The sequence below is a fragment of the Carettochelys insculpta genome, chromosome 1 (genome assembly GCF_033958435.1).
Source record: "Carettochelys insculpta isolate YL-2023 chromosome 1, ASM3395843v1, whole genome shotgun sequence".
Taxonomy (NCBI): domain Eukaryota; kingdom Metazoa; phylum Chordata; order Testudines; family Carettochelyidae; genus Carettochelys; species Carettochelys insculpta.
Genome location: NC_134137.1, coordinates 248,055,980 through 248,080,061, shown reverse-complemented (window position 1 = coordinate 248,080,061; position 24,082 = coordinate 248,055,980). Strand labels below are relative to the sequence as shown.

The 24,082-nt window shown below is 50.4% G+C and overlaps 1 protein-coding gene across 1 annotated transcript in view; it reads right to left on the bottom strand.

The window, feature by feature from the left end:
- Positions 1-24,082, bottom strand: part of EFCAB6 (EF-hand calcium binding domain 6) — a 193,973-nt gene that overhangs the window by 103,447 nt on the left and 66,444 nt on the right. Inside the window, 3 exon segments of the mRNA XM_074983707.1 lie at positions 6,492-6,612; positions 6,871-6,981; positions 22,979-23,127. Coding sequence (XP_074839808.1) covers positions 6,492-6,612; positions 6,871-6,981; positions 22,979-23,127 — 381 coding nt within the window.

Here is a 24,082-nt window from a genome sequence, read left to right as displayed (position 1 = left end):
TAACCATAGGGTGGGCGAACACCGTGTGCCCCCCATCCTCATGTCTGAACGCCGAGATGGCGGCAAGGTGGACCTTTAACGAGGATAGCGAGAGTCCTGCTCTCTTGAGGTCCAGTAAATACTCTAGAATTGTAGGTATAGGCACCGAAAGGGGGGCCAGCTGCTTGGTAGAACACCAAGCCATGAAGCGAGTCCATTTTTGTTTGTAGGTTTTCCTAGTGGAAGTCCTCCTGCTACTTTCTAGGACTTGCTGTACTTCCACTGTGCATGTGCTCTCTAGGGAGCTGAGCCATGGATTAGCCACGCTTGCAGTCGCAGGCTTTGGGGGTGCGGATGCACTATGGACCCCTGGGCTTGCGTGAGCAGATCCGGCGCCACCGGAAGAGGCATCGGTGGGCGGTCCGACATGCGCAGGAGTAGGGGGAACCATTGTTGGCGATCCCACGTTGGGACTATCAGGATCATCCGAGCCTTTTCTCTCCTGGCTTTTTGCAGAACCTTGTGGATCAGCACTGCGGGGGGAAACGCGTAAAGCAGGGGGCCCCCCCACGGGATCGCGAACGCGTCCCCCAGGGACCCCCGGCCCAGCCCTGCTCTGGAGGAGAATCGTGGGCACTGTTTGTTGTGCTGAGTGGCAAACAGATCTATTTGGGGAAACCCCCATGCGTGGAAAATCGGCCGTAGTAGATCGGGACGGATCTGCCACTCGTGGGTGAGCGCAAAACGCCTGCTCAACTGGTCTGCCTTCACGTTGTGCGCGCCCGGCAAGTATGAGGCTCTCAGGATTATATCGTGGGCGATGCACCAGTTCCATAGGCGGATTGCTTCCGCGCATAAGGTACGGGATCGAGCTCCTCCTTGCCTGTTTATGTAAAACATGGTGGAGGTATTGTCCGTACTGATCCCGACGACTTTGCCTCGTATACGGTCTCGAAAGTGTTTGCAGGCATTGAACACTGCTCTGAGCTCTAGAACATTGATATGTAGAGACTGTTCCGTGGGTGACCACAGTCCTTGAGCCACCTCTTCGCCCATGTGCGCTCCCCACTCTATGAGGGAGGCATCCGTAGTGAGGAAAACCGATATTTGCGGCTGATGGAAGGGTACCCCTGTTAGCAAGTTCCCGGGGTTTACCTACCATTGCAGGGATTCGCGCACCCCAGGTGAGGGCGACACCACCCTGTGAACGGTGTGTACTGCCGGCTTGTATACACTTGCCAGCCAGTGTTGCATGCTGCGCATGTGCAACCTGGCGTTCTGTACCACAAACGTCGCCGCTGCCATGTGGCCCAGCAGCTGCAAGCACGTCAAGACCGGCACTGTAGGGCTGAAGGTGATGACCTGCACGAGGGAACCGATGGCTCGAAAGCGAGCCTCTGGTAGGTATACTCTCGCCGAGACCGAGTTTATGCGAGCCCCTATGAACTCTATGTCCTGTGAGGGGTCTATCTTTGATTTTGCCAGATTGATAACCGGGCCAAGTGAGGAGAACGTGTTTGCTGTGACGCGTATCATGCGGAGGACCTCCCTTTTCGAGGTCCCTTTGAGCAGGCAGTCGTCCAGATACGGGAAGATAAACACCCCCTGTCTGTGCAGGTAGGCTGACACCACTGCCAAGGTCTTGGTGAAGACTCTGGGGGCCGAGGAAAGGCCAAACGGTAGGACCTTGTATTGGAAGTGTTCGTTGCCCACCATGAACCGGAGAAAACGCCGGTGAGCCGGATGGATGGTTATGTGGAAGTACGCGTCTTGTAGATCGAGGGCTGCGAACCAGTCTCCATCGTCCAGTGCTGTAAGGATGGAGGCAATCGTGATCATCTGAAAACGTTGCTTGCGTAGATACCTGTTGAGGCCACGAAGGTCTAAGATGGGCCTCCAGCCTCCTGTCTTTTTCTCCGTCAGGAAATACCGAGAGTAGAACCCTTTCCCTTGCAGTTGCTCTGGCACCTTCTCCACCGCCCCTAAGAACTCGAGGTGGGCCACCTCCTGCCTGAGCCTGGCTACATGGGAGGCCTCCTGAGGGTGGGGCTTGGGCGGGGGTCGCGGCGGCGGGAGCGACTGGAAGGGGATGGCGTACCCCGTGGCTATGATCTCCAGCACCCATTTGTCTGTGGTGATCCTTTGCCACTGGTCGTAGAATGGTCGGAGGCGATGGTGAAAAAGCCGTTTCGGATGATCTTGTGCAATGGTGGTGATGGCGCAGCCCTGGATCTGTATGTCAAACTTGTGGCCTTTGGCCCCGCCCCGAGGACGGACGGCCCTGTTGTGAGCGTCGCCTGGGGGTTCTGTACTGCTGGTGCTGCTGATGCCGCCCTTGCTCGTAACCCCTGTGATACTGGGGGCGCTGTTGCTGGTACTGGTACCGCCTTTGCTGTGGGTAGTACCTTTTCTTTGAGTATGGAGGGGTGTAAATCCCCAGGGTCCTGAGTGTGGCTCTTGAATCTTTACTGGAATGAAGGACCGAGTCAGTTGATTCAGCAAACAGCTTCTGCAAGTCGAAGGGAAGGTCGACTATCTTCGCTTGCAGATCTCTCGGTATACCCGAGGTCTGGAGCCAGGACTCCCGTCGCATCACCACTGCAGTTGCTGTGGAACGTGCTGCCGTGTCCGCAACGTCCAAAGCAATCTGAACTTCCATCCTCGCAGCCGCGTAGCCCTCTTGCACTATGGCCTTGAGGACCGGCTTTTTGTCCTCTGGAAGTGAGTCCATGAGGGAAGTTAATCTGGCATAGTTGTCGAAATTATGGTTCGCCAAGTGCGCTGCGTAATTTGCCATGCGCAACGTTAAGGTGGAGGAGGAGTAGACCTTTCTGCCGAACAGCTCTAGCTTCTTGGCATCTCTGTCCGTTCCCCCTGTTTTAAATTGAGATGTTTTTAGTCTTTGTTGCGAGGACTCCACCACCAAGGAGTTTGGCTGGGGGTGGCTAAACAAGAACTCCATGCCCTTCGCCGGCACGAAGTATTTCTTATCCGCTCTCTTTTGAACAGGCGGAATAGTTGCAGGGGTCTGCCATATGGTAGTGGCGGACTCCAAGATCGCTTCATCAAGCGGTATTGCTACTCTGGAGGAGGCCGGGGAGCTCAAATTTTTAAGGAGCTTATGATGTTTCTCTTGCACTTGTGCTGTCTGGATGCCTTGCGTGAAAGCTACCCTCTTAAACAGCTCCTGAAACTGTTTGAGATCGTCCTTAGGATGGACGTCCCCTAAGGCCGTGGCCTCATCCGGGGAGGAAAACGAGGAACCGCTGGGGTACATTTCTTTGGACCCTTCCGGTTCTTGATGGTGATGGTGCGCCCTCTCGCTGGAGGTATGCGAGGGAAAATCTCGTGGGTCTACGGCCAGTCCCCCCTGGGACGTTTGAGTCTCTGTCCCCGATCGCGATTGCCCTCGGGGGCACGAGGTAGTATGTGGGGATCTTTCCCTGGTAGATTGCCGATGGTGTCCATGCCCCGCGTGGTAGGGACGACCATGGCAGTATAGGCACTGTTCCTGGGAAGGTGACCTTGACCATTCCCTTTGCACGTACCCTCTGTGTCTGGGAGAGGGGGATCGTCGAGACACTGGAGAGAGCGATTTTGCATAATAGTCCAGCGTTTCAAATCCCAGGAAGGGTGAGGGTGGTGCCAGCCATGGGGAGGCTGATTGCAGGAAAGGAGAAGGGGGCTCCGGGTAGGCTAGGGGGGACCCCTGCCTTCTTTTTGGAGTCTGCAACATGAGCGGAGGGCTGTGAGAAAAGAGCTCCACAGCCCTGTCTGGAGAGGGGCTGCAGTGCCTCCTCTTGTGTGCAGCCTTTCCCCTCCCTAAGGGAGGTAACTCCGCCCCCTGATGGGCGGGGGATCCCGGCCCCGTCGGCACCGTGCTAGGCACGCTCGAAGGCGGTGCCGCACGTGCGGAGTGCTTCTGTGCCTGCAGGCTACGTGCCTGCGCGCTCTGCACCGCCGGTTCCCCGGGGGTCGGTGCCGCCGCCTGCGGTGCCGCCAGTACCGGCGCTTGCTTAGCCGCCGCCCTGCCTGCGGTGCGGGGCGGCTGGCTGATCATCGGAGGCTGAGCCGCTTCCACGTGGCTCTCCGTGCCGCCGCCGATCAGCTGTTGCTGCGGCTGGGGGCTGCTTGCTCCTCCCGTCCCGCTCACCGTTGCTGCCGGCAGGGATCGGGTTGGAGAAACTCTCCTCCGTTTTTGCGCTGATGGAGTGAGGGAGGCAGCTTTTCTTCTAAGGGCCCCGGAGGGTCCCTCCTGCTGCGGCCGCTCCGGCACGTCTGGCTGGAGGGCCTTGTCAAGAAGCAGCAGTTTAATCCTCATCTCCCTGTCTCTCCGTGCTCTTGTTGTTAATTTTGCACAGAAGGCGCATTTTTGTGCCACATGGGACTCCCCCAGGCACCTTATGCAGAGACTGTGCCCATCGGACACTGGCATCGCCTCTCGGCAGGACTCACATTTTTTAAAGCCTGAGGAGGACATTGTTGGTGAGTCTTTGAGTTTGTTTATGGGTACTTAGCACCCTCTTTGTGCTGTTTCCCCGTCCGATGGCCTGCCTCAGCAGGAGGGCTGATGGCCCTAGCTCCCGGCCTCTGGCGCTTGTTACTGGGACTGGCTTGAGCTGTCCCTCCGTAGCTTGTTTGTTGTTTGTTTGTTTGTTTTTTTTTCACAAAATAACAACCGGCTACTTATGGTAGCCTAAATAACTGAAAACTTTAAAGAGAAAACAATTAAAGTCGTTGAATACGCTATGTGGCTTTAGCCTAGTCGGATTCCGTCTGCAGCCGACGGCGGTTGAGAGGAACTGGCGGGGACCGGATCGCGCACATGGCCAGGAGTGCGCCAGGGAGCGGCGCGCGCTGGCGCATGCGCGGTCCGGCAGAAACTGCTTGGAAGATCCGATCTGCGGCGCCGGCCAAGCTGTCACCTATTGTGGAGCACCCACGGGGACACTCGAAGAAGAAATAAAAATATGCCTTATAACGTATTACTCTATATTTTCCCTACTTATTTAGAGACAAATTATAGCTTTGGCATGAGCCCTGTGTATGAGGCAGCACATTGTTGTGGTACACCGCCCCCCAGAGCAGACTAGGAAGCAGATTGTGTCTCCCTTACATCCCTCCTCAGCAGTCACCACTGACCAGAGGGTAGCAAGAGGGGAGTGGCAGTTCTCTCCACTGGTGGGAACATGCCCTTGTATCTCCATAGCGTGCATTCCTTGGCATGCTTTCATAGCTGTGCTGCCTGGCACACTGTAAGGATGGATTCTGAGGCGCTGGGGAAAGGCGAAGTCAGACTCATGACCAGAGGCAGAGATCATGTGCCTACCCAAAGGCTGGGGAGTGGGAGGAACAAGAAACTGGCAGATAGAGGCATCCTGTCAATAGGATGGTTCATCCAACCACCCTCAGCCCTGCACTTTGGAAGGCCCTGTGTAGCCCATGGTAGCCTGGGGAACTACCGGGTGCATGGCACTGACAGTGGGAAGCAGAGCAACCCAGCCCCCACCCACTCCACTCCCTGGCTCCAAGGCACATTGTTCCACTTCCCACGGCTGGTGAGTGCAGACGGGTGCTTCTACCCCTGTCCCCGCACCCTGTCTCCCAGTGATGTGGCTCAGAGGATTAGCATGGGACCTGGTGCCTGCAGCAGGAGTAAGGCCTCCCCATACTCACTAGTATCAGGAAGCGGAGTGACTGTCCCCCAGCCCTCTCCCCTCCCGGCCTTGGCTCTGGGAGGGAGCCTGGGAGACGGTGTGGAACCACTCCCCACACTCCCTAGCAGCAGGAAGCAGAGCAACAAGCGCGCTGGGCTAGGACTGGGTCACTACACTTCCTTTTGCTGCCAGTGAAGGGGGAATCCCTGCTGCCAGCACCAGGCCTCCCTCTAGTCCTCCAAGCCACACTGCTCAGGGCAGGCGGCTGTAGGAAAGGTGGAGTACGGGGTTGGGGCAGGAAGAGGCAGGGAGGGAGTGAAGCAGAAGTGAGGAGGGGGTGGAGCAGGGGCAGGGCTTGAGGTGGAGTGGGGGTGGGGTGGGGTGGAAAGAAGAGGACCCTCCTCTGGGTTAGGGATGGCATGGGCAGTAGTCAGCTGGGGGACAGTCACAGGGAGAGTGCCCTCTTGTGCCCCGCTTCAACAGTCACCACTGACCAGAGGGTAGCAAGGGGAAGGAAGTGGCAGTAGGGTCAGGGATTGAGTATGGGAGAATCATATTTGTTCCAGCACTTGCTATGGGTGTAAATGGTCACAACTTCTTTTATTAGTATGGAGGACAGAAGGCAAGGGAAGGCAGCATTACCTGCAAGCACTGGATTTTGGGACAGGGACAGGATACTTGGGAGAGGGTTTGGAAATGAGAAAACTTGCTTGGCTGGTGGGGGTTCGGGTCTGAGAGGTGGCTGGGAATTTGCCAAGAGGTAGCTTGAGAGGTTAAAAGCCCCATCAGTCTGTAAATGTGTTAACTTGTCCACAGAATTTCAGCATTGGAAGGTTTAGAAAGGATGTCCCTTACTGTATCAATCATAAGAAAGGCCTGCTTCAGTGATGGATATGCACTTTGGATGTGTCTGCGCAGCTTTTGAAGGATCCTATCACTTGAGAAAGCTTCATCCATTCCTCCGATTGGGTTTACTCTACAACAGGAAAACATGGTTGATACAATGTTTTTATCTCTCCTCTTCTTAGTCTTCAGAGTAGGGAGAAAATGGAAATTTATTAAGGCCAAGAGCTTAGCAGGATTCAAAAATATGCTTAGACACTTGTATGGGTAATAAGAATATCCCCAAAAGGTTACTTGAAGTAATTGTAATCAACAATTATTTCAGTAGATATAATTTTCCATCAAGCTCAAGTATACCTTGAACAAAAAAAAAATGTAATCTCCTACTTACCTGTGTTTTTTTCTTATAGGAATTGTCTGTCCATTCTCATATGTCAGAAGATCCTGAAATTTCTGTAAAAATTGATGCCAGGAAATTTTATCTGTGGCTTTAAATCCAAATCTGGTGAAACAAAAAGATAAGAACTGTTTTAAAAGACTTCCTTCTATAAATACTGCCAAAACTACATTTTCCAAAGGAAGCTTTGGCTTGTGACAACAATTTATGTAATCTAGTCTGATCTTACATGGCTTAAAGTTTTACAAAAAATATGTAGCAAATTTCAATGATAAAACTTATTGGGCAAAATTCCCTTCTGAGTTTCACTAGTCTAAATAAAGAAAGAATAAGATCCAGTCAGAACTTGATCTGAACAAATGGTTCTGGTTTTATCAGAACTGAAAACCCTTAAATTTAGAGGTGTTAGAATGTATTTAAAAGGCATTAAAAGCCAGATTCTGTCAATGTCACTCATATAAGTAGTATTTTACTCTGTGAATAATCTCCTTGAAATCCACGAGAGTTAAAGCCAGATGTGACATGAAGGTCACTATGGCTACGTCTACACGTGAAGCCTACATCGAAGTAGCCTATTTCAATGTGGCGACATCGAAATAGGCTATTTTGATGAATAGCGTCTACACGTCCTCCAGGGCCGGCAACGTCGATGTTCAACTTCAACGTTGCGCAGCCCAACATCGAAATAGGCGCTGTGAGGGAACGTCTACACGCCCAAGTAGCACACATCGAAATAGGGATGCCAGGCACAGCTGCACACAGGGTCACAGGGCGGACTAGCGCTTCCGGGGCAACAGCTAGCCGCTCCCTTAAAGGGCCCCTCCCAGACACACTCAGCCTGCACAGCACGCGGTCTGAGGAGCCATAGGCACACAGACCCCGGGCGCCGCAGTCATGGACCCCCAGCAGCAGCAGCAGCAGCAGCAGCAGCAGCAGCAGCAGCAGCAGCTAGAGGTCCACCCAGCCCTCCCGGCAGGAGCAGGGCTTGCCCTGACCCATGCCATGTGAGAGGCAGCTGAGCACCTCCTTGCCCCAGGGGAGGAGATGCCCCCAGGGCAGCAGGGCTCAACCCCTACCCCTGCAGCACCCCGCTCCACCCCCCGCCTCACACGCCGGCGGCTGTGGAGCTACCCCACCAGCACCAACTGGTGGGAGCTGCTGGTGCTCGGGGAGTGGGACAACGACCACTGGCTCAGGAACTTCAGGATGACCCAGCAGACATTCCTGGAGCTGTGCCAGTGGCTCACCCCCGCACTCAGGCACCAGGACACTGCCATGCGGCGTGCCCTCACAGTGCAGAAACGGGTCGGCATCGCTGTCTGGAAGCTGGCCACTCCGGACAGCTACCGATCCGTGGGGCAGCAGTTTGGTGTCGGCAAGGCCACCGTCGGGGCTGTCTTCATGGAGGTAAGCGAACCCACGGGGGGAGGCCAGGGCAGGGGGGCCAGGGCAGGGGGGCCAGAGCAGGGCAGGGGGGCCAGAGCAGGGCAGGGCAGGGCAGGGAAGGGCCATGCACACCCTGCTCACCCCTCATTGGGGCTGTCCCATGTGCTTTCTCTGCAGGTTGTGCGTGCCATCAACGCCATGCTCCTGCACAGGCCCGTGAGGCTGGGGGACCCAGATGCCACCATCGCCGCCTTTGCCACCCTGGGCTTCCCCAATTGCTTCGGGGCTCTGGATGGGACTCACATCCCCATCCGCGCCCCGCATCACAGTGGTGGACGATACCTCAATCGAAAGGGCTACCATTCTGTCGTCCTCCAGGCCTTGGTGGACAGCCGGGGACATTTCCAGGACATTTACGTGGGCTGGCCTGGCAGCACACACGACGCCCGGGTTTTCCGGAACTCGGGCCTGTGCCGCCGGCTGGAGGCGGGGACCTACATCCCCCAGCGGGAGATCCCTCTGGGGGACACCACCATGCCCTTCTGCATCATCGCAGATGCGGCCTACCCCCTCCGGCCGTGGCTCATGCAGCCCTACACGGGCCATCTCTCCGCTAGCCAGGAGCGCTTCAACGAGCGCTTGAACCGTGCGCGCCAGGTGGTGGAGCGCTCATTTGGCCGCCTGAAGGGACACCGGAGATGTCTCCTGACCCACCTGGATGCGGGCCCCAGCAACATCCCCCTGATTGTGGGTGCCTGCTGCGCCCTGCACAATTTGGTCGAGAGCAAAGGGGGAGACCTTTCTCCAGGGCTGGGCTGCGGAGGCCGCCAGGGCACACGTCCAGCCACCTGCTGCCCCCAGTCGGCAGGTGGACCCAGAGGGGACCCGGGTCCGGGAGGCCCTGCGGGCCCACTTCGACGAACAGGCCGCGGGGTGAACTCTGCCCAGGCCCCCTACTGCCCGCCCCTTCCTCCCCCACACTCCTGCCCCAACGCCCACACCATGGAGCACCCCACCGTCCCCCTGCCACTTGTCCTGGACAAATGACAGCACGCACTTGTGGCTGAACGTAAATTTTTTTTTTCCTTTCTGAAACTTTTTTTTTTCTTTCCAAAATTTTTTTTTTTATGTAAATAAATATATGTGAACCACAAACAGAAAACAACGAGGTACAAACGTTCAAGAAAAGCAATATGTACAAAAATAAAACAATCCAAAGAAACAACTGTCTGCCATAAATAATAAAAAGAAAACCAGGGAGGATAAAGGGGAGAACTATTTACATGGGGGGGACGGGGCAAACGGGGGGACCAAAAAAACAGGGTCCAACTATATACAAGGGGGGGCCACGTCCCGGGCCCCTCGCCCCTATAGCCCGGCACTGGGCGTTGCCGGCTGGGAGCCCCGCCGCACTTGCCGCCTGGTCCGTGGCTGGGTGGGAGTGGGCTGGACTGGAAGGTATGGGGGCCGGCGAGTGTCAGGTGGCTCCAGGGGTCCCTCGGCGCTCCGGCCCTCGCGGGTGGGTGGCGGGGCAACGGCGGACGGGCCGGTGATGGGCGGAGCAGCTGGTGGTGGGGCTGCAGGAGTAGGCAGGGCGGGCGATGGTTCGGCCGGCGCGGCATGGGGGGCCAGGTAGTCCACCAGACGGTTAAATGTCTGCATGTAGGCCCCCCATGCCTCCTGGCGCCAGGCCAGTGCCCGCTTCTGCAGCTGGAGGTGCTGCTCTGCGACCTCCAGCTGCCAACTGAGGATGGCCAGCAGCTGGGGGTCCGTCGCCGTCGGCGGTTGTAGGTGCGGGGTCCGCCGTCTAGCCCGCGGTGGGGCCGGTCGGTCCTCGGCCGAGGGGCTGCCCTGGAGCGATGGTCCTGGAGGGCTCTCCGGGACGACTGACGCCTCGCCAGCGCTCTCTTCCGGTCCTTCTGATGGTGCAGGTGCAGGACACAGGAGAGAAGGGGGGGAAGAAGAATGGAGACAGGCGTTAGTGTGGGCCCCGAGCCGTGGCCTTTGTCCCCCCAGCCCTGTGCTGCAGGTTCCCCATCCACGTCCCCGGGAGATGCTGCTGTGATGGATGGCGTTCAGGGGTCCCCCTGCCCTGCACCCCGTCCCCTGGTGGGAGCGACTCTCACTTCACCCCGCAGGGTCCGACAGCAGGAGAGGTTTCTTAGGCCACAGATGCCCAGTTTCTGCCAGGAGTGACAGCACCAGCTGTCGGAAGAGACAGTCCTTCCAACCCGTCGTGGGGAGAAGACCCCAAGGGGGGCCCCTCTGGGATGCAGCTTTCCCCCTCCTCAGGCTGGCTGCCTGCCAGCTCTCCCTTCCCCTAGCCTCTACCTGTGGCCCCCGCCCTCTCCCCCCAATTCCAAGCCAGCTCGGCTCCTCCCTCCTGTTTGTTCCGGGCAGAGGTGTCACCTGCCAGCTGTAGCGCCAGGATCCTCCTTTGCCCCTGGGAGCTATTCGGCTCTGGTTGCTCATATGTAGCCTGAGTCTCCCTTTGGCACTCCCCCGACTCCATCACATGCTGCTGCTGCGGGGTGTCCCACCCCTCCTCCCGGGGGCCCCTCGAGGTTCCGCTCCCCCCTGCCCCGGGGATGGGGCATGGCACTGTCATGCAGGGTGGGCGGGGGGCAGGGGCTGATGGCTGCAGTGCTGTGAGGGCCATGGCCCTGGTGTCCTTGGGGCCATGGCCATGTGAGCACGTGGGGGGCCCTGGACACATATCTCTTACCCCCGCCCCTCAAGCCCAGGGGTGTCCACCAGAGAGGGGTACCTACCTGTCGGTCCACTCCCACGGTCCGGAGATCCCCGGGGGGCGGAGGTCCTGCTGCTGCTCCGGGATGGCAGGAGGAGGATCTGCAGGCTGGATTCTGCAGAGGAGGAGCCCCCCTCCTCCTCCTCCTCCTCCTCCTGCCGCGGTGTCCCGGGGGTGGCCTCCGGGGGGGGGGCCCCCGGGGTGTGGGGCTTGCCTCCGGGGCGGACTCCATCTGCAGGGCCTGCTGGGGCTCGTCAGCCGAGGTGTCAAGGGTGGCCGGAGGGGAGGAGGTGTGCCGGGAGCCCAGGATGTCCCTGAGCTCCCTGTAAAAGGGGCAAGTGACGGGGGCGGCCCCAGATCGGCTGGCCGCATCCCGGGCCCGGGAGTAACCCTGCCACAGCTCCTTGACCTTACTCCTGACGTGGTCAGGAGTGCGGGCAGGGTGACCCCGGGTAGCCAGGCCCTCGGCCAGCCGAGCGAACGCATCCACGTTCCACCTCTTGCTCCCCATTACCTGGAGCACCTCCTCCTCGCTCCAGAGCCCCAGCAGGTCCCGCAGTTCGGCCTCCGTCCAGGAGGGGCCCCGCTGCCGCTTGCCAGCCTGGCTGCCCCTCTGGCTGGGCTGGCTGCCCTGGCTCCCCTTGGGGGGGGTCCCCTGGGGGCGCTGGGGGGGCTGCCGGGCAGCCATCGCAGCTGGCTGGGTCGCTGAGGGTGGTGCAGGCTGGCCCCGTGTGCAGGCTGCAGCCTGCACGTTCCCTCAGCTTCCTGCAGAGGCAGGGAGGGGGAGGGGACCTTTAAGGGGCCGCTCCACGCGGCCACCAGTGAGCTGAGGGGCTGGAGAGAGCGTCTCTCAACCCCCCAGCTGATGGCCGCCATGGAGGACCCGGCAATTTCGACGTTGCGGGACACGGATCGTCTACACAGTCCCTACTTCGACGTTGAACGTCGAAGTAGGGCGCTATTCCGATCCCCTCATGAGGTTAGTGACTTTGACGTCTCGCCGCCTAACGTCGAAGTTAACTTCGAAATAGCGCCCGACGCGTGTAGCTGCGACGGGCGCTATTTCGAAGTTAGTGCCGCTCCTTCGAAGTAGCGTGCACGTGTAGACACAGCTTATTTCTCCTATCCTTCTTGCTGAGATAATGGCAACCACAAATACTGTCTTTACGGACAGGTGTGAGAGACAAGTTGCCATGGCTCAAAGGGTGGTTTATTCAAAGCTCCCAGAACTAGACTAAGAACCCAGGCTGCAGTGGGTGGTCTCATGTTTGGGAAGAAGTTCCCAGTGCTCTACATGTCATTGCATGAGTGAACACTGAGTACTTGCCCACTTGACAGGGGAAGGGTGCTATCGCTATTATCTGTACTTTAAGACAGCTGACAGAGAGCCCAGGCCTTTTGAGGTCTAAAATATACTCTGAAATCAGAAGGAAGGATGAGGATGTCGGATCTACTTGCTTAGAATGGCACCAAATTTGAAATTGTTTCCACTTTTGCAAATAAGTACAATGAATGGTTGATGTTTGGCTGTGTAACATGTCTTTTACTTCCTCAGAACATTCTGGGTGCATCTACACTTGCACTCCTCTATCAAAAGAGGTATATATATGCGGGAAATTGAAAATGCTTATGAGGTGCATGTCTGCATATTTGGCACCTCATTTCCATATTCTTATTTTGAAAGAGCTTCTTTCAAAAGAAGAAAACCAGTGTAGACACTGCTCTTTCGAAAGTAAACCCCATCTTCGAAAAGAATCTTTCTTCCCACTAAATAAAGGGAAGAAGGATTCTTTTGAAGATGGGGTTTACTTTCGAAAGAGCAGTGTCTACACTGGTTTTCTTCTTTTGAAAGAAGCTCTTTCAAAATAAGAATATGGAAATGAGGTGCCAAATATGCAGACATGCACCTCATAAGCATTTGCAATTTCCCGCATTTGCATACCTCTTTCGAAAGGGGAATGCAAGTGTAGACGCACCTTCTGTCTCCAAGTCTTGAAACTAAAATGGAGACATGGGGGGACCTGAAAGTTGGGGTGAAGGATCAAACTTTTGTTTCTGCAGAGCAGGTGAGGAATGGGCACAAGAGGAAAGAGAGGACATGCTGCTATTTGGGGCAGGTAAAAGAAACAAACTTGCCTTTGCTAGGAGAGGGCAATCAGAATACCACACTTTATCTCATCTCTTTATCAACAGTACCTTAAATAACTGCAGAAGCAGGAGAAAAACATACAAGAGGTCCCTGTCCCATGGGAGGATGTGGTCACCTCCGAGGGACTGTTTTCTCCAGGCTTGCCCTGTTCTGGTCAGAGTGAAGAGACCTATAGTCAGAGCTCCTCAAAGGGCAAGTATTCAATGCAGCACTCCTGAGTGTAGTTCCCATTTGTAGTCACATGAAAACTTCCAACTGATGCTACATCTACACTACAAAACAAAGTCGAATTTATTAAAATTGATTTTGTAAAACTGGGTTTTATAAAGTGAAAGTTGAGTTTCTGCACCTGTCCACAAAGCCAACTTAGTGCATTGTGGGAACTTATCCCACAGTTCTCTCAGCCCTGTGGCATTCTGGGTTTTCTTGCTGGTGAGTTGTGGGAAAAATATGCCCTGGAAGTGGTTCTGGGTGTGTGATGTGGAAGTGTGCACAGGCGTTCCTGATCGCTCTTAACTCTAAAAAATTAATAAAGATTGCTGCTTTCATGGGCAACCACTTGCCTTGAACACTTCGGTCAGTTAGATGAGTTCCCCAGTCTATCATGGAGGCACACATTGTTAGAGTCACCGTCAGAAGCAGTTGTATGAATGGAATGCCTGCTCAGACACTGGATGGTTCTTTCAACCACTCCTGGGAGTACTTGAAAGGGGCATGAATGGTTATTTGTTTAATGTGACCTTACTTGGGGTACAGACATAAGCCTGTACACAGGAATTTCTGGGAGGGGTGCTTTTTTTGTAAATATGGAGCACTCCCTAAGAGTGGGCCCTGTCCTTGTCCCCCAACCCTTGGCTCTTCATTTGGCCCTGCCCCTCCCCTACAGCTACCCCCAGTTTGGCTCCACAACCCCATCTCCTGAACAGCCCCCTCTCCCCACCCTTGCTAGGCCTGAAGAGCCCCCACTCCCTGCCCGGCCCAAGGAGATCTCACCCAGACAGAACTCCCCCACCCCGGTAAGGACCCAACATCCTTCCTATTCAAACACCCCACCTCACTCGGACTGAACCCCCTCCACAAGGCCCCAGCATCCCCCCTGCCCAAACACAGCCCTCCTCAGCCCAACCCCCCCACTCAACCCAAGGACCCCCACCCTACTCCAGCTCATCCCAAGAGGCGGAGGAGTATGTGGGGCAGACATCAGGCAGTGGATGGCAGCCGCAGCTAAGGAGACCGCCTCCTCATGGCCTCCTTCGTCCCCCTTCCACACTCACTAGTGGAGTGCTGCCTCATCTGACCTGATGAGCCCTGCTTCTCTGCAGAAAGCTGAGAGGCCCCCAGCTAAACAGTGGGGCTTAGTGGGCTGGGAGCACCTGGTGGTGAGTACAGGGGAGGGGAGAGGAAGGCAGCAGGAAGACAATCCCCTGTAGCTGCTGCTGCTGCCTGCCCTGGTAATCTCAAGCCAGGCTGGTTGAGGAGGGGGCCGGGGCTAGAGTGGGCATGGAGTGGGAAGGGGGGGCAGCCAATGGAGGGATGCATTTGCACCACTCACACACGCCCCTACATATGGGCCTGAGACAGACATGAGCCACATACACAGACCCTTCATGAACAACTGAGCATGTGGAGTGATAAATGTGCATGCTGCCACATGGCCAACCAACTGTACGTAATTCCTGGCCAATATCTGCCAGCTGGCCTGGACTGTGTCTATGAGACCCGTGAAGCTGGCAAGTCTGTACGAGAGGGATGCTCTTGTCTCCTTGTTGCATTGTGACCCATGCCAGTGAACTCCATTTGTTATATCGGGGTCGGTGTTGATTTCTGGGAGTTGAGATGAAGGGCCAGTTGTGCAAATGTGCATATGGTCACCTGGGTGGCTTGCAGAGCATCTTTGAATGAAGGAGCTCAGGAAACAGCCTTCTAGGCATTGGTAGATAACAAAGCCTAACATCTGCAGGTGTGCCACTATAACTGAGATCATCTTGGAGGGTATCCTGGGCTGGACTAGAGGCCAAATGGGAGCATGCCATGCTGATAATGGTTCTGACCACAGGTAAACCACAGGAATCTCCTCTGTGGAAGTCATATTGAGAGATGAAAGTAGGCACCTTGGAGGTCAAGGAATGGAAACCAATCTCCTTGCCTGAAGGCTGGAATAATGGCTGCTAGCTTGACCACCTTGAACTTTTGAACCTTCATGTATCTGTTTAATGCTGAAGCAAGGGGGTGTGATCTCCTACCCTAATGGACAGAGAGACATCCACAACTGCACCCTGAGGGGAAGAACCAGGATACCCACTGCCACCCTGCCAGAAGCAGAGTCCCCAGTGACTGTACGGTGTTCTGTGAAAGCATGGACTGAGGCCCATGTTGCAGCTCTACAGAGCTCTGAGGTAGGGACCTTCTTGAATAATGTGATAGATAAGGAGATTGAATTTATCAGAGGGGTAGCCGTGTTAGTCTGGATCTGTAGCAGCAACGAAGGGTCCTGTGGCACCTTATAGACTAACAGAAAAGTTTAGAGCATGAGCTTTCGTGAGTTAACTCACTTCTTCAGATGCTGGCACCTCATTTCCATATTCAGATTGAACTTGTGCAGTGTTTTCAAATAGTTGCTGGAGAGGCCATACTTCTTTAATCCCCACAGGCACTGAGACCACATACTTACAGAGAGCAAAATCTCCGTTCTGCAGCTGTGGCTGAAAGCCAGATGGCCTTTCGTGCATGTGGTAGAGCAGAGGGCTTTAGCCCCGACGTTTGCAGATTCAGTCCTTCCTGCTGACAACCTGGGTCTATCAGTGTTACACTTGTACTTGGTAACATTGTGTGATGGAGTTCAAGATCAACACGGACAGTCTTTGGGCTAATATTGAGGAGTCCTTGGATCTTTCCACATTACACAGAAAAAGTGTAGGGAACTTCCTGGAAACTCTAGTTCTATCCAGAGAGAAGACCAGGGCTCTCCTGGCATCTAGAGTATGCAATGTAGCCTCCTTGTGGTCTCAGTAAGACTTGGGGTAGAAGGTGAGACAGTGAATCAAATGAATTACCTTGTCTTGAAAGAATACCATAAAGGTGGGATGTGCCATCACAGCCACTATTTCTCCTAGTCCCCTAAGTGAGATTTTTGCTATCAGGAAGACAATTTGTATTGAGAGGTATGTAAACAAACATGTGGCCATGGGTTTAAAGGGAGGTCTTGTCAGTCTTTTCAATACCAGGTTCAGGTGCCATGTGAGGTTAGGGAGTCAGAGTTGTGAAAACAGACTTATTATACCTCCAAGGAATCTTTTCATGGTTACTGCGGTAGTGCTGAGTATTGCTCTGCTGGCTGGTGAAAGGTTGCTATAGCTGCCTGGTAGACTCAGAAAGAGATGAGAGATGGTCCCAATCCTTTTAGATTCAAGATATAGCTTAACATCTGTAAAAGAGCTGTGGGTGTGGGGAGGTACATCAAATGTGGAACCTGAACCATTTTGCAGGTAAGTACGGATGTTGAGGGCTTTCTACTGTGTAGTAATGCCTTTTGTACCTTCTTCCAACAGAAGTTTTCTGGGTGCTGAAACCTTGAAGGACTGATACCTTGAGGCAAAGATCCCAAGGTTGGGATGTAAGGCACATCCTCTCTTCTGAGAGAGGAAATATGGAGTGGTTTTAGAGAGCTCAATAAGTGCTTCACAAGCTATACCGGGTTTGTCTCAGCCATGTGGGAGCAGTCAGTATGACAAGTGCTCTTTCTCTTCATATTTTTAGTAGGACTTTCAACATTAGTGGAAAGGGAAGTAAGACCTAGAGAAGGTCCTTCTTCAGAACAGGAGCGGAGCATCATTCCGGTAGCATTGCATTCATAAGTCATGAATACTCTAGGGTCTACCTCCCACTCAGAGTCATGTGGGAATTTGTGACTAAGACTGTCTGCTACTGAGTTTGGTGTGTCCAGGAAGTAAGTGGCAGATAGTGCGATGTTGTTGAAAATACAGTTCTGTAGCCTCATTGCCTACGTGCAGAGTGAGTATGATCTTTCTCCCCTTTGTTGCTTGATATAATACGTACAAGTTACGTGATTCTCAGCCAGAGGTCTGGGGCACCCTGGAGGGCTGTGAATAGGTTTCACAGGGCCATCAATCAGAGCCTGCATTGGACTTGCTTGGACCCCAAGACAGACAGCCAAACCCCTGACACAGAAGACTGAAGTCCAAGGCCCTGAATCCTGCCACCTGGGGCTGAAGCCAAAGCCTGAACATTGTAGTTTCACTGGGGCCCCTGCAGCTTGAGACCTAGGTAATTGACCTGCTTACTACCCCCTAACATCAGCCATGGCTTTTATATGCAAAAAGAAGTTAGTCTGGCACAGGTGGGCCACAGATTTTTATAGCATGCAGGCAGAGGCCTCAGAAAGAAAAAAGGTTGAGAATGCCTGTGCTAGCACTCTTTATGATCCTTTTATCAGTAAGAGGAAATGGATGTATGCATTCCTGTCTGCCCTCAGCTCAAGAAGGTTGATATGAATGGATATCTCTGTAGATGACCACTTGCTTTGTGTTGTGAGAGCATTTAGATGTGTGCCCCACTGAGTGATGCATCAACGGTGAGAACCAGTGAGTGAGGGGAGGGGTTGGGAGAAGGGGTTTCCTTTGCAAATACTGGCTGGATTCATCCACCAGTCTAAGGCGTTTTTGACCCCAGTGGATACTGACAGAAGTTTCTTTTGGTCTGTTTCTTTTTGATCTGTAAACTGGGCTGAACCACATCTGGATGCATTGCATATAAAGCCTGGTGCTTGGAATTAGAGCTGTGTCTGTTGCCATGTGCCCCAAGAACTGGAGGCAGTGTCTGGCTGATATCTGTGGACTGCTCTGAATGGTCTCCATGAGCATGGCCAAAGACAGGAATCTGTTTTGAGGTAGGAAAACCTCTGGCCTGTAATGAGTCAAGATCAGTGCCAATTAATTCCAGACAGGAAGGTTGAATTCTCAGTGGTAATTTATAGGCCTAAACCTGTGTACAAGCTCTGGTGACTCAGCTAACATCTTGGAAAGACCAGGCTGGGACAAGGCACATGTGCAAGCCAAACAGATACTGATCCAATCAGCAGCTCAGGAACACAAGCACAGCTATGTTGCATCGCCCCCTACGGACATGACTCAAAGAAGTTTATGTTACAGATGGGAAACTGAAGCACAGAGTGGTAAAGTGACTTCCCCAAGGTCACTGAGCAGGATAGTGGCAGAGCTAGGAACAGAACCCAGGTCTCCAAAGTCCCCGGACAGTGTTCTATCCAGTTGGCCTTATATATTAAAATAATTTTGTTAATTTTTCCACAATTATATAGGACTTTCAGAAATTCATCTTCTATTATGTCCTTTTTTATTAGCTAGATTATAAATACAATAAAAATAAAGACATAGTTTTGTGAAGATTGTGATACCATGAGTATTGGATAAAATCAAGTGAGTTATTGTCTGTTAGTCATTCATTACAAAATGCCACATATTTAAGAATGCTAATGGATTTTTAAGCACCACAGCCTAGCATCCAGGATCTTTACAACAATATTAAATCACAGAAATTACTCATGGAGCTAACCAAAACAGGCAACTTAAAACTACCATCACTGTTGTCTGGACCTGGAAACATCTGCAACAAATTTGAAACAGATATCAACTTCACTGAAAGCCTGATCAAGTAAGCATGGTTCTCATCATGACCTGAATGAAGGCTGCCAAACTGGGGTCTGGCAAATCACTAGAGGGGAGAGTTGCATAAGAGAGGGCTTCACTGGGAAAGCTTTACTCTGGTCTCAGAACGTTTGGTCTTTGGAACAGACAACCAAAGTATCCTTCACTCATACCTCTTCACCTGTCTAGGCATATGCATGGCAAAGACCCAAATTAAACATAAAAAACATAAAACATAAAAATATTATTCATGAAGGAAAGTTAAAATGTGGTGAGATTCCTTTGTTCAATGTAAATAACTCTTCCTGTATCCTGAGTTCTACACATTTTTATTTGTGTTGTAAAGAAGTTTCAAAAGTAAAGAGATGGGACACTGAATCTCTATGAAATGTGGGGAATATAGAACTAACATGATTGTGCTCCCAGGGGACTTACTATGAGAGATGATTTCTTGGGTTACAGGGTCCTCTACTATTCAGCAGTGAAATTCTAGCTCTATTAAAGTCAATGACAAAAACACCATTGACATCAATGGACCCAGAATTTCATTCCTGAGATTTAAGACGTACAGATATCTAGAAAAATCACAAAACATTGTCATGTGTTTTTTCCTGTAAATAGTCCCCTGACTCACCTAAGTATTCACTTCACCCAAGGCCAGAACAGATTAAAAACAGCCAACTAAATTTATTTTTCACTTGGGAGGAGAGGTAGGGACAGATAAAGTCTAATTTAAGATGAAGCCCAGTTGGACAGGAGCAAGCTGGGCTTATACAAAACCTGGAATTTGAAAGCAAGAAGCAGGGCAGGGACAAGCTCTGTGATCACTCTCTAGAGAGAAAGGGAATTGACCAGGGGCCAGGAGGAATTCTAAGAGGAAAGTAAGTGTTGGTATTCTGCCCTGACCTAGAGTCAGGCAAGAATCCAAAAGGGGGTGGAGTAGCCACTGGGATCAATAGGATGTTCCAACTGGCAAATCCAGAATTGAACCAGGGTATAGAGAAGTGAGGTAGGAAGAAACCCAGTGATATAACAACTGGGACTGAAATTCACTAGACCACAGCTGCTAGGCATAGGGTCCCTCATCTGGAACCTGGAGAGATGGATGAGGCTGGATTCCTCTGCCAGCCACTGGGAAAATAGCTCTGGACCAGCACTTTGACCAGAAGACTGCCTGCAGGGCATATGGATAGCTCATCCAGTGGGATATTTACACAAGGGGAACACTAAATAGTGACTTAGTCCTCTGGGTCATGAAGAGGAAGCACCCCAAGTCCCAGAAAGAGAGAAAACCCATGAAGCAAGCTACCAATAGAAAGAGGGGCCAGACCAGGCCAACCTGATTCCTTGACCCAATCACAAGGTGTCCCAGCAGTAAGTGAACCCTGTTACAACAATATTTAAGTATCATTTAATGTTTACACCATACAACATTTCCTGTCAGTTAATACTATATTAATTAGCAGCCCACATGATGCTATCTATGCATCACTACAGCAATATGACAGCAAACCTTTCTCATCATTATTTTCACACTGGGACACCTTTTGAATTACCTGATCTGAGAAATATCACCTGAAAGATATCGTATATGTAGGTTGAAATATTTCTGTTTATAGCATCTTTAAAGTGACACCATATTTTGTCAATATCTAGAAAAAACTCCAATGGGAAAATGCATTTAGAAATCTTTCCATTATGTGGTTGTGTTCAAGAGCAGGATCTGTTTTAAGATTTAAAACTAGCAAGTGACATGAACTGAAGAAACTATAATAGCAATATTTTTGACAAATAGTTGATTACTGTTATATCACATTGTGAATGACTAGAAGAAAATCAGATTTATCTGTTGAATGCACAAGGCAATATGATTATTGCAGATGATATTCTCATATAGCACCTGATGCTATAAAATGTAGGTCTGCAATGAAGTCTTTAAAGTTACCTAGTACACACAAGAAAAAAATTCAACCAATTATTTTCATGGATGAGCCTACTTTTGCACAAATGAGTTGAAATATGCTATGTTATGGAATCTTTAAATAGTAACACATGATCTGGTTCCCGGTTTGCTCACATGCTAAGAACATGCCAGAACAATAGGGAGCCCTGTTTTGCCCTAATGGGTGCCTGTTTTGTCAAGAGAGTGGTCAGGCAGTCCAGTCACTCTGTTGACAGTGCACAGAGCTCTTCTGATTGGCTTTTATGTGTGGCCACACTCTGTCAACAGAAGTTTTGTTGGGAAATCTCTTCTGACAGCGACTTCTGGTGACAAATTGCTCCAGTGTAACCATAGCCTTTAATTGCTCATATCCTCTTAGCACTGCTGCCTGTGATTACAGGCTATCTTCTGGTTATTTTCTTCTTGGAGCTTTTGAACTCTGTAAGTTTGGGTCCAAATTGAATCAAAACACTGAAGACCGTCCATATTCTGGCTTTAAATGGGAAATGTGGGTTTGGGGAATTGGCTAGGTCCATGTGATCTCAAATCAGGACCAAAGACATTAGACTTTCAAAAACGTCCTTTAACCTGAGGTCCTGAGGGCATGCTGAGTTCCAAATCCTTTTCTATTCATCTATCACTTCTATATCCTGCTTATCACCACAGTATGTGACCTCTGGCCATAATGTTGCAGTGTCTGGTTAGCCTGAATTAATACCTAGGTTTTGGTCTGGGAGTCGGCCTGATTTGCCCACTCTCAGTCCAGTTCAGGTTCTATTTTTGCAGTGCCCCTCCAAATTCAGAAGAGTTTTGTCTTAATTTAATTTAAACTCAGTTTTCCAAAAGTGGCATCATTACATCATCTAGTTCCCCTGTATTCCTATTGTTAATCCTATAGGCTGTGTCTACACCTGTATTCCTATTTCAAGAGGTATGCAAATGAGGGAAATCAAAATGCAAATTAGGTGCAGATTTACATATCTGGCAAGTTATTTGCATAGTCTTCTTTTGAAAGGAGAAAAGCATTGTAGACATGGCTCTTTTGAAAGCAAACCACATCTTCAAAATAACCCTTCCCCCTAAACAAAAAATGGGAAGAAGGGGTCTTTCGAAGATGGGTTTTACTTTCGAAAGAGACGCATCTACACTGCTTTTCTTCTTTCAAAAGAAGCATATGCAAATGAGGTGTCAGATATATAAATCTGCATCCATTTCTATTTTCAATTTCCATCATTTGAATGCCTCTTTCGAAAGAGGAATGCAAGTGTTGACACAGCCATAGTTATTACATAATGGAAGTTGTTAGCATTAGTAAGTTCCAATGGAAGTATGCTGTACTTCATAATTTCATTCAACCCTTCAAACAGCAGTACTTTTAAAATGAGCAAGATCGAAGTACATAAACATGATAAAGAAACAGTAATACTGGTTGAGTTGCTCTCCCTGTAAATTACCCTGTCCCCTGTTTCTGGGATAAAGTAAGCAATATAATATTTTGACACTTAAATGTATAAAGGTGCTCCATAGTGCTCTCAATCTACAGTGGTTGTCCTAAATTTGACTAAGACCTATAAATAAAATGTATGTTCTTTAGGGCAGAGACTGCCTTCAATTGTTTTCTTATATAATGCTGACCACATAGTTAATGTCTAACAAAAAATAATTAATAAAAGTAATAACAATAATGAGTAATAATAACCTGAACATAAAAGGTCTTTTGAAAAAAATGTTTAAATTTGAGTACCAGGTTCTGAACATGCTTGGGATTAAATTTTAAAATGACTTTTCAGTTATGGTGATTTTTATGATTTTTATATTTTATATAAAATTTTATATAATTCTCTTCCAGTACCAGATTTTTATATTTTATATAAAATTTTATATAATTCTCTTACAGTACCAGATTTACCTGAATGAAAATGGTACTTTTCCCACTAGGAAACTAAATATAACATGACAAATAAATAAAAGTAAGGCTGTTCTAAGAGAAGGCTGTGACTTTATTGTACAGAACTACCTTACTGCCGCAAACATGGTCCTCTAGCTAGTTTTATCAGATTTTACACTCCATACCGTAGACACTGCAACATGGGCACAAACAGGGGAAATTAACAAAGAAAGTCACAAAAAGCAATAATCAAGTTATGAGGCTGTGACGTTAAAAATGTCTCTAAAGAAAACAATACGACTCTTACCTACTCATTAGCTCCTGAAAAGCTCCATTAGGTAATGGAAATATGAAGCCATTTATGACTGACTTTAAGTAATCCAAAGACACAAATCCACTCTGACTGACATCAAACGCTCTGAAGGCTTTTTCAATGTCCTGATAGGCTGAGTGCAGCTGAAATGGATACAATTTACAGTGTTTTGTTCAAAAAAATCAAGCTCATGAAGTTTTAAAAACAGTAATGTATTTTTTACAAGACCTTTTCAAATCTTCTTCTCTGTAAACTGATCAAATAGGTAACCATGGCAAGCTCTGACTGTCAGATGTTTAATTAATAAGCTCACTACAAAACCATATTTCCAAATAACAGAAATTCAAATGACAAGGCAGACAAGTTTCTCACAGAAAGTTAGCACATATAATAACTCTACCTTAAAATTCACAGCTAAAAATATTGGTGGATCTGCCTGGTTGATATATCTGTCTTAATATACTATTAAAGACATCCCTTGTGTTTCTCAATACCAAGCTTCTCTTTATTAAAATAGATCATAATGAATGCTAGAAAAACCAAAATGGTTAATATAGCTGTTGCAGAAACATACTACACATTTCTTTGGTTATTCTGTTAGTTCCTGGACTGTTGCAAAGAAACTAGGGGGCTGTGGCTTTGCTTATGGGACTTACTGTAAATTTCAATAAGGATAATAAAAAAACAGGATGATTGATTTCATTCACTGAAAGTTCAATCAGTATCATCTGCTGAATAGTACAAATATTTTGATGCTTTGCCCCATTTTTTTTCTACCGACTGTTTATTTTTTAATGAAAAGTGTAGACATCACAGAAAAGAGATAAAGTATATAATAGTACCTGAAACACATATAGGCTACGTCTACACGTGAAGCCTACATCGAAATAGCTTATTTCGATGTAGCAACATCGAAATAGGCTATTTCGATGAATAACATCTACATGTCCTCCACGGCTGGCAACGTCGATGTTCAACTTCGACGTTGCGCAGCACAATATTGAAATAGGCGCTGTGAGGGAATGTCTACACACCAAAGTAGCACACATCGAAATAGGGATGCCAGGCACAGCTGCACACAGGGTCACAGGGCGGACT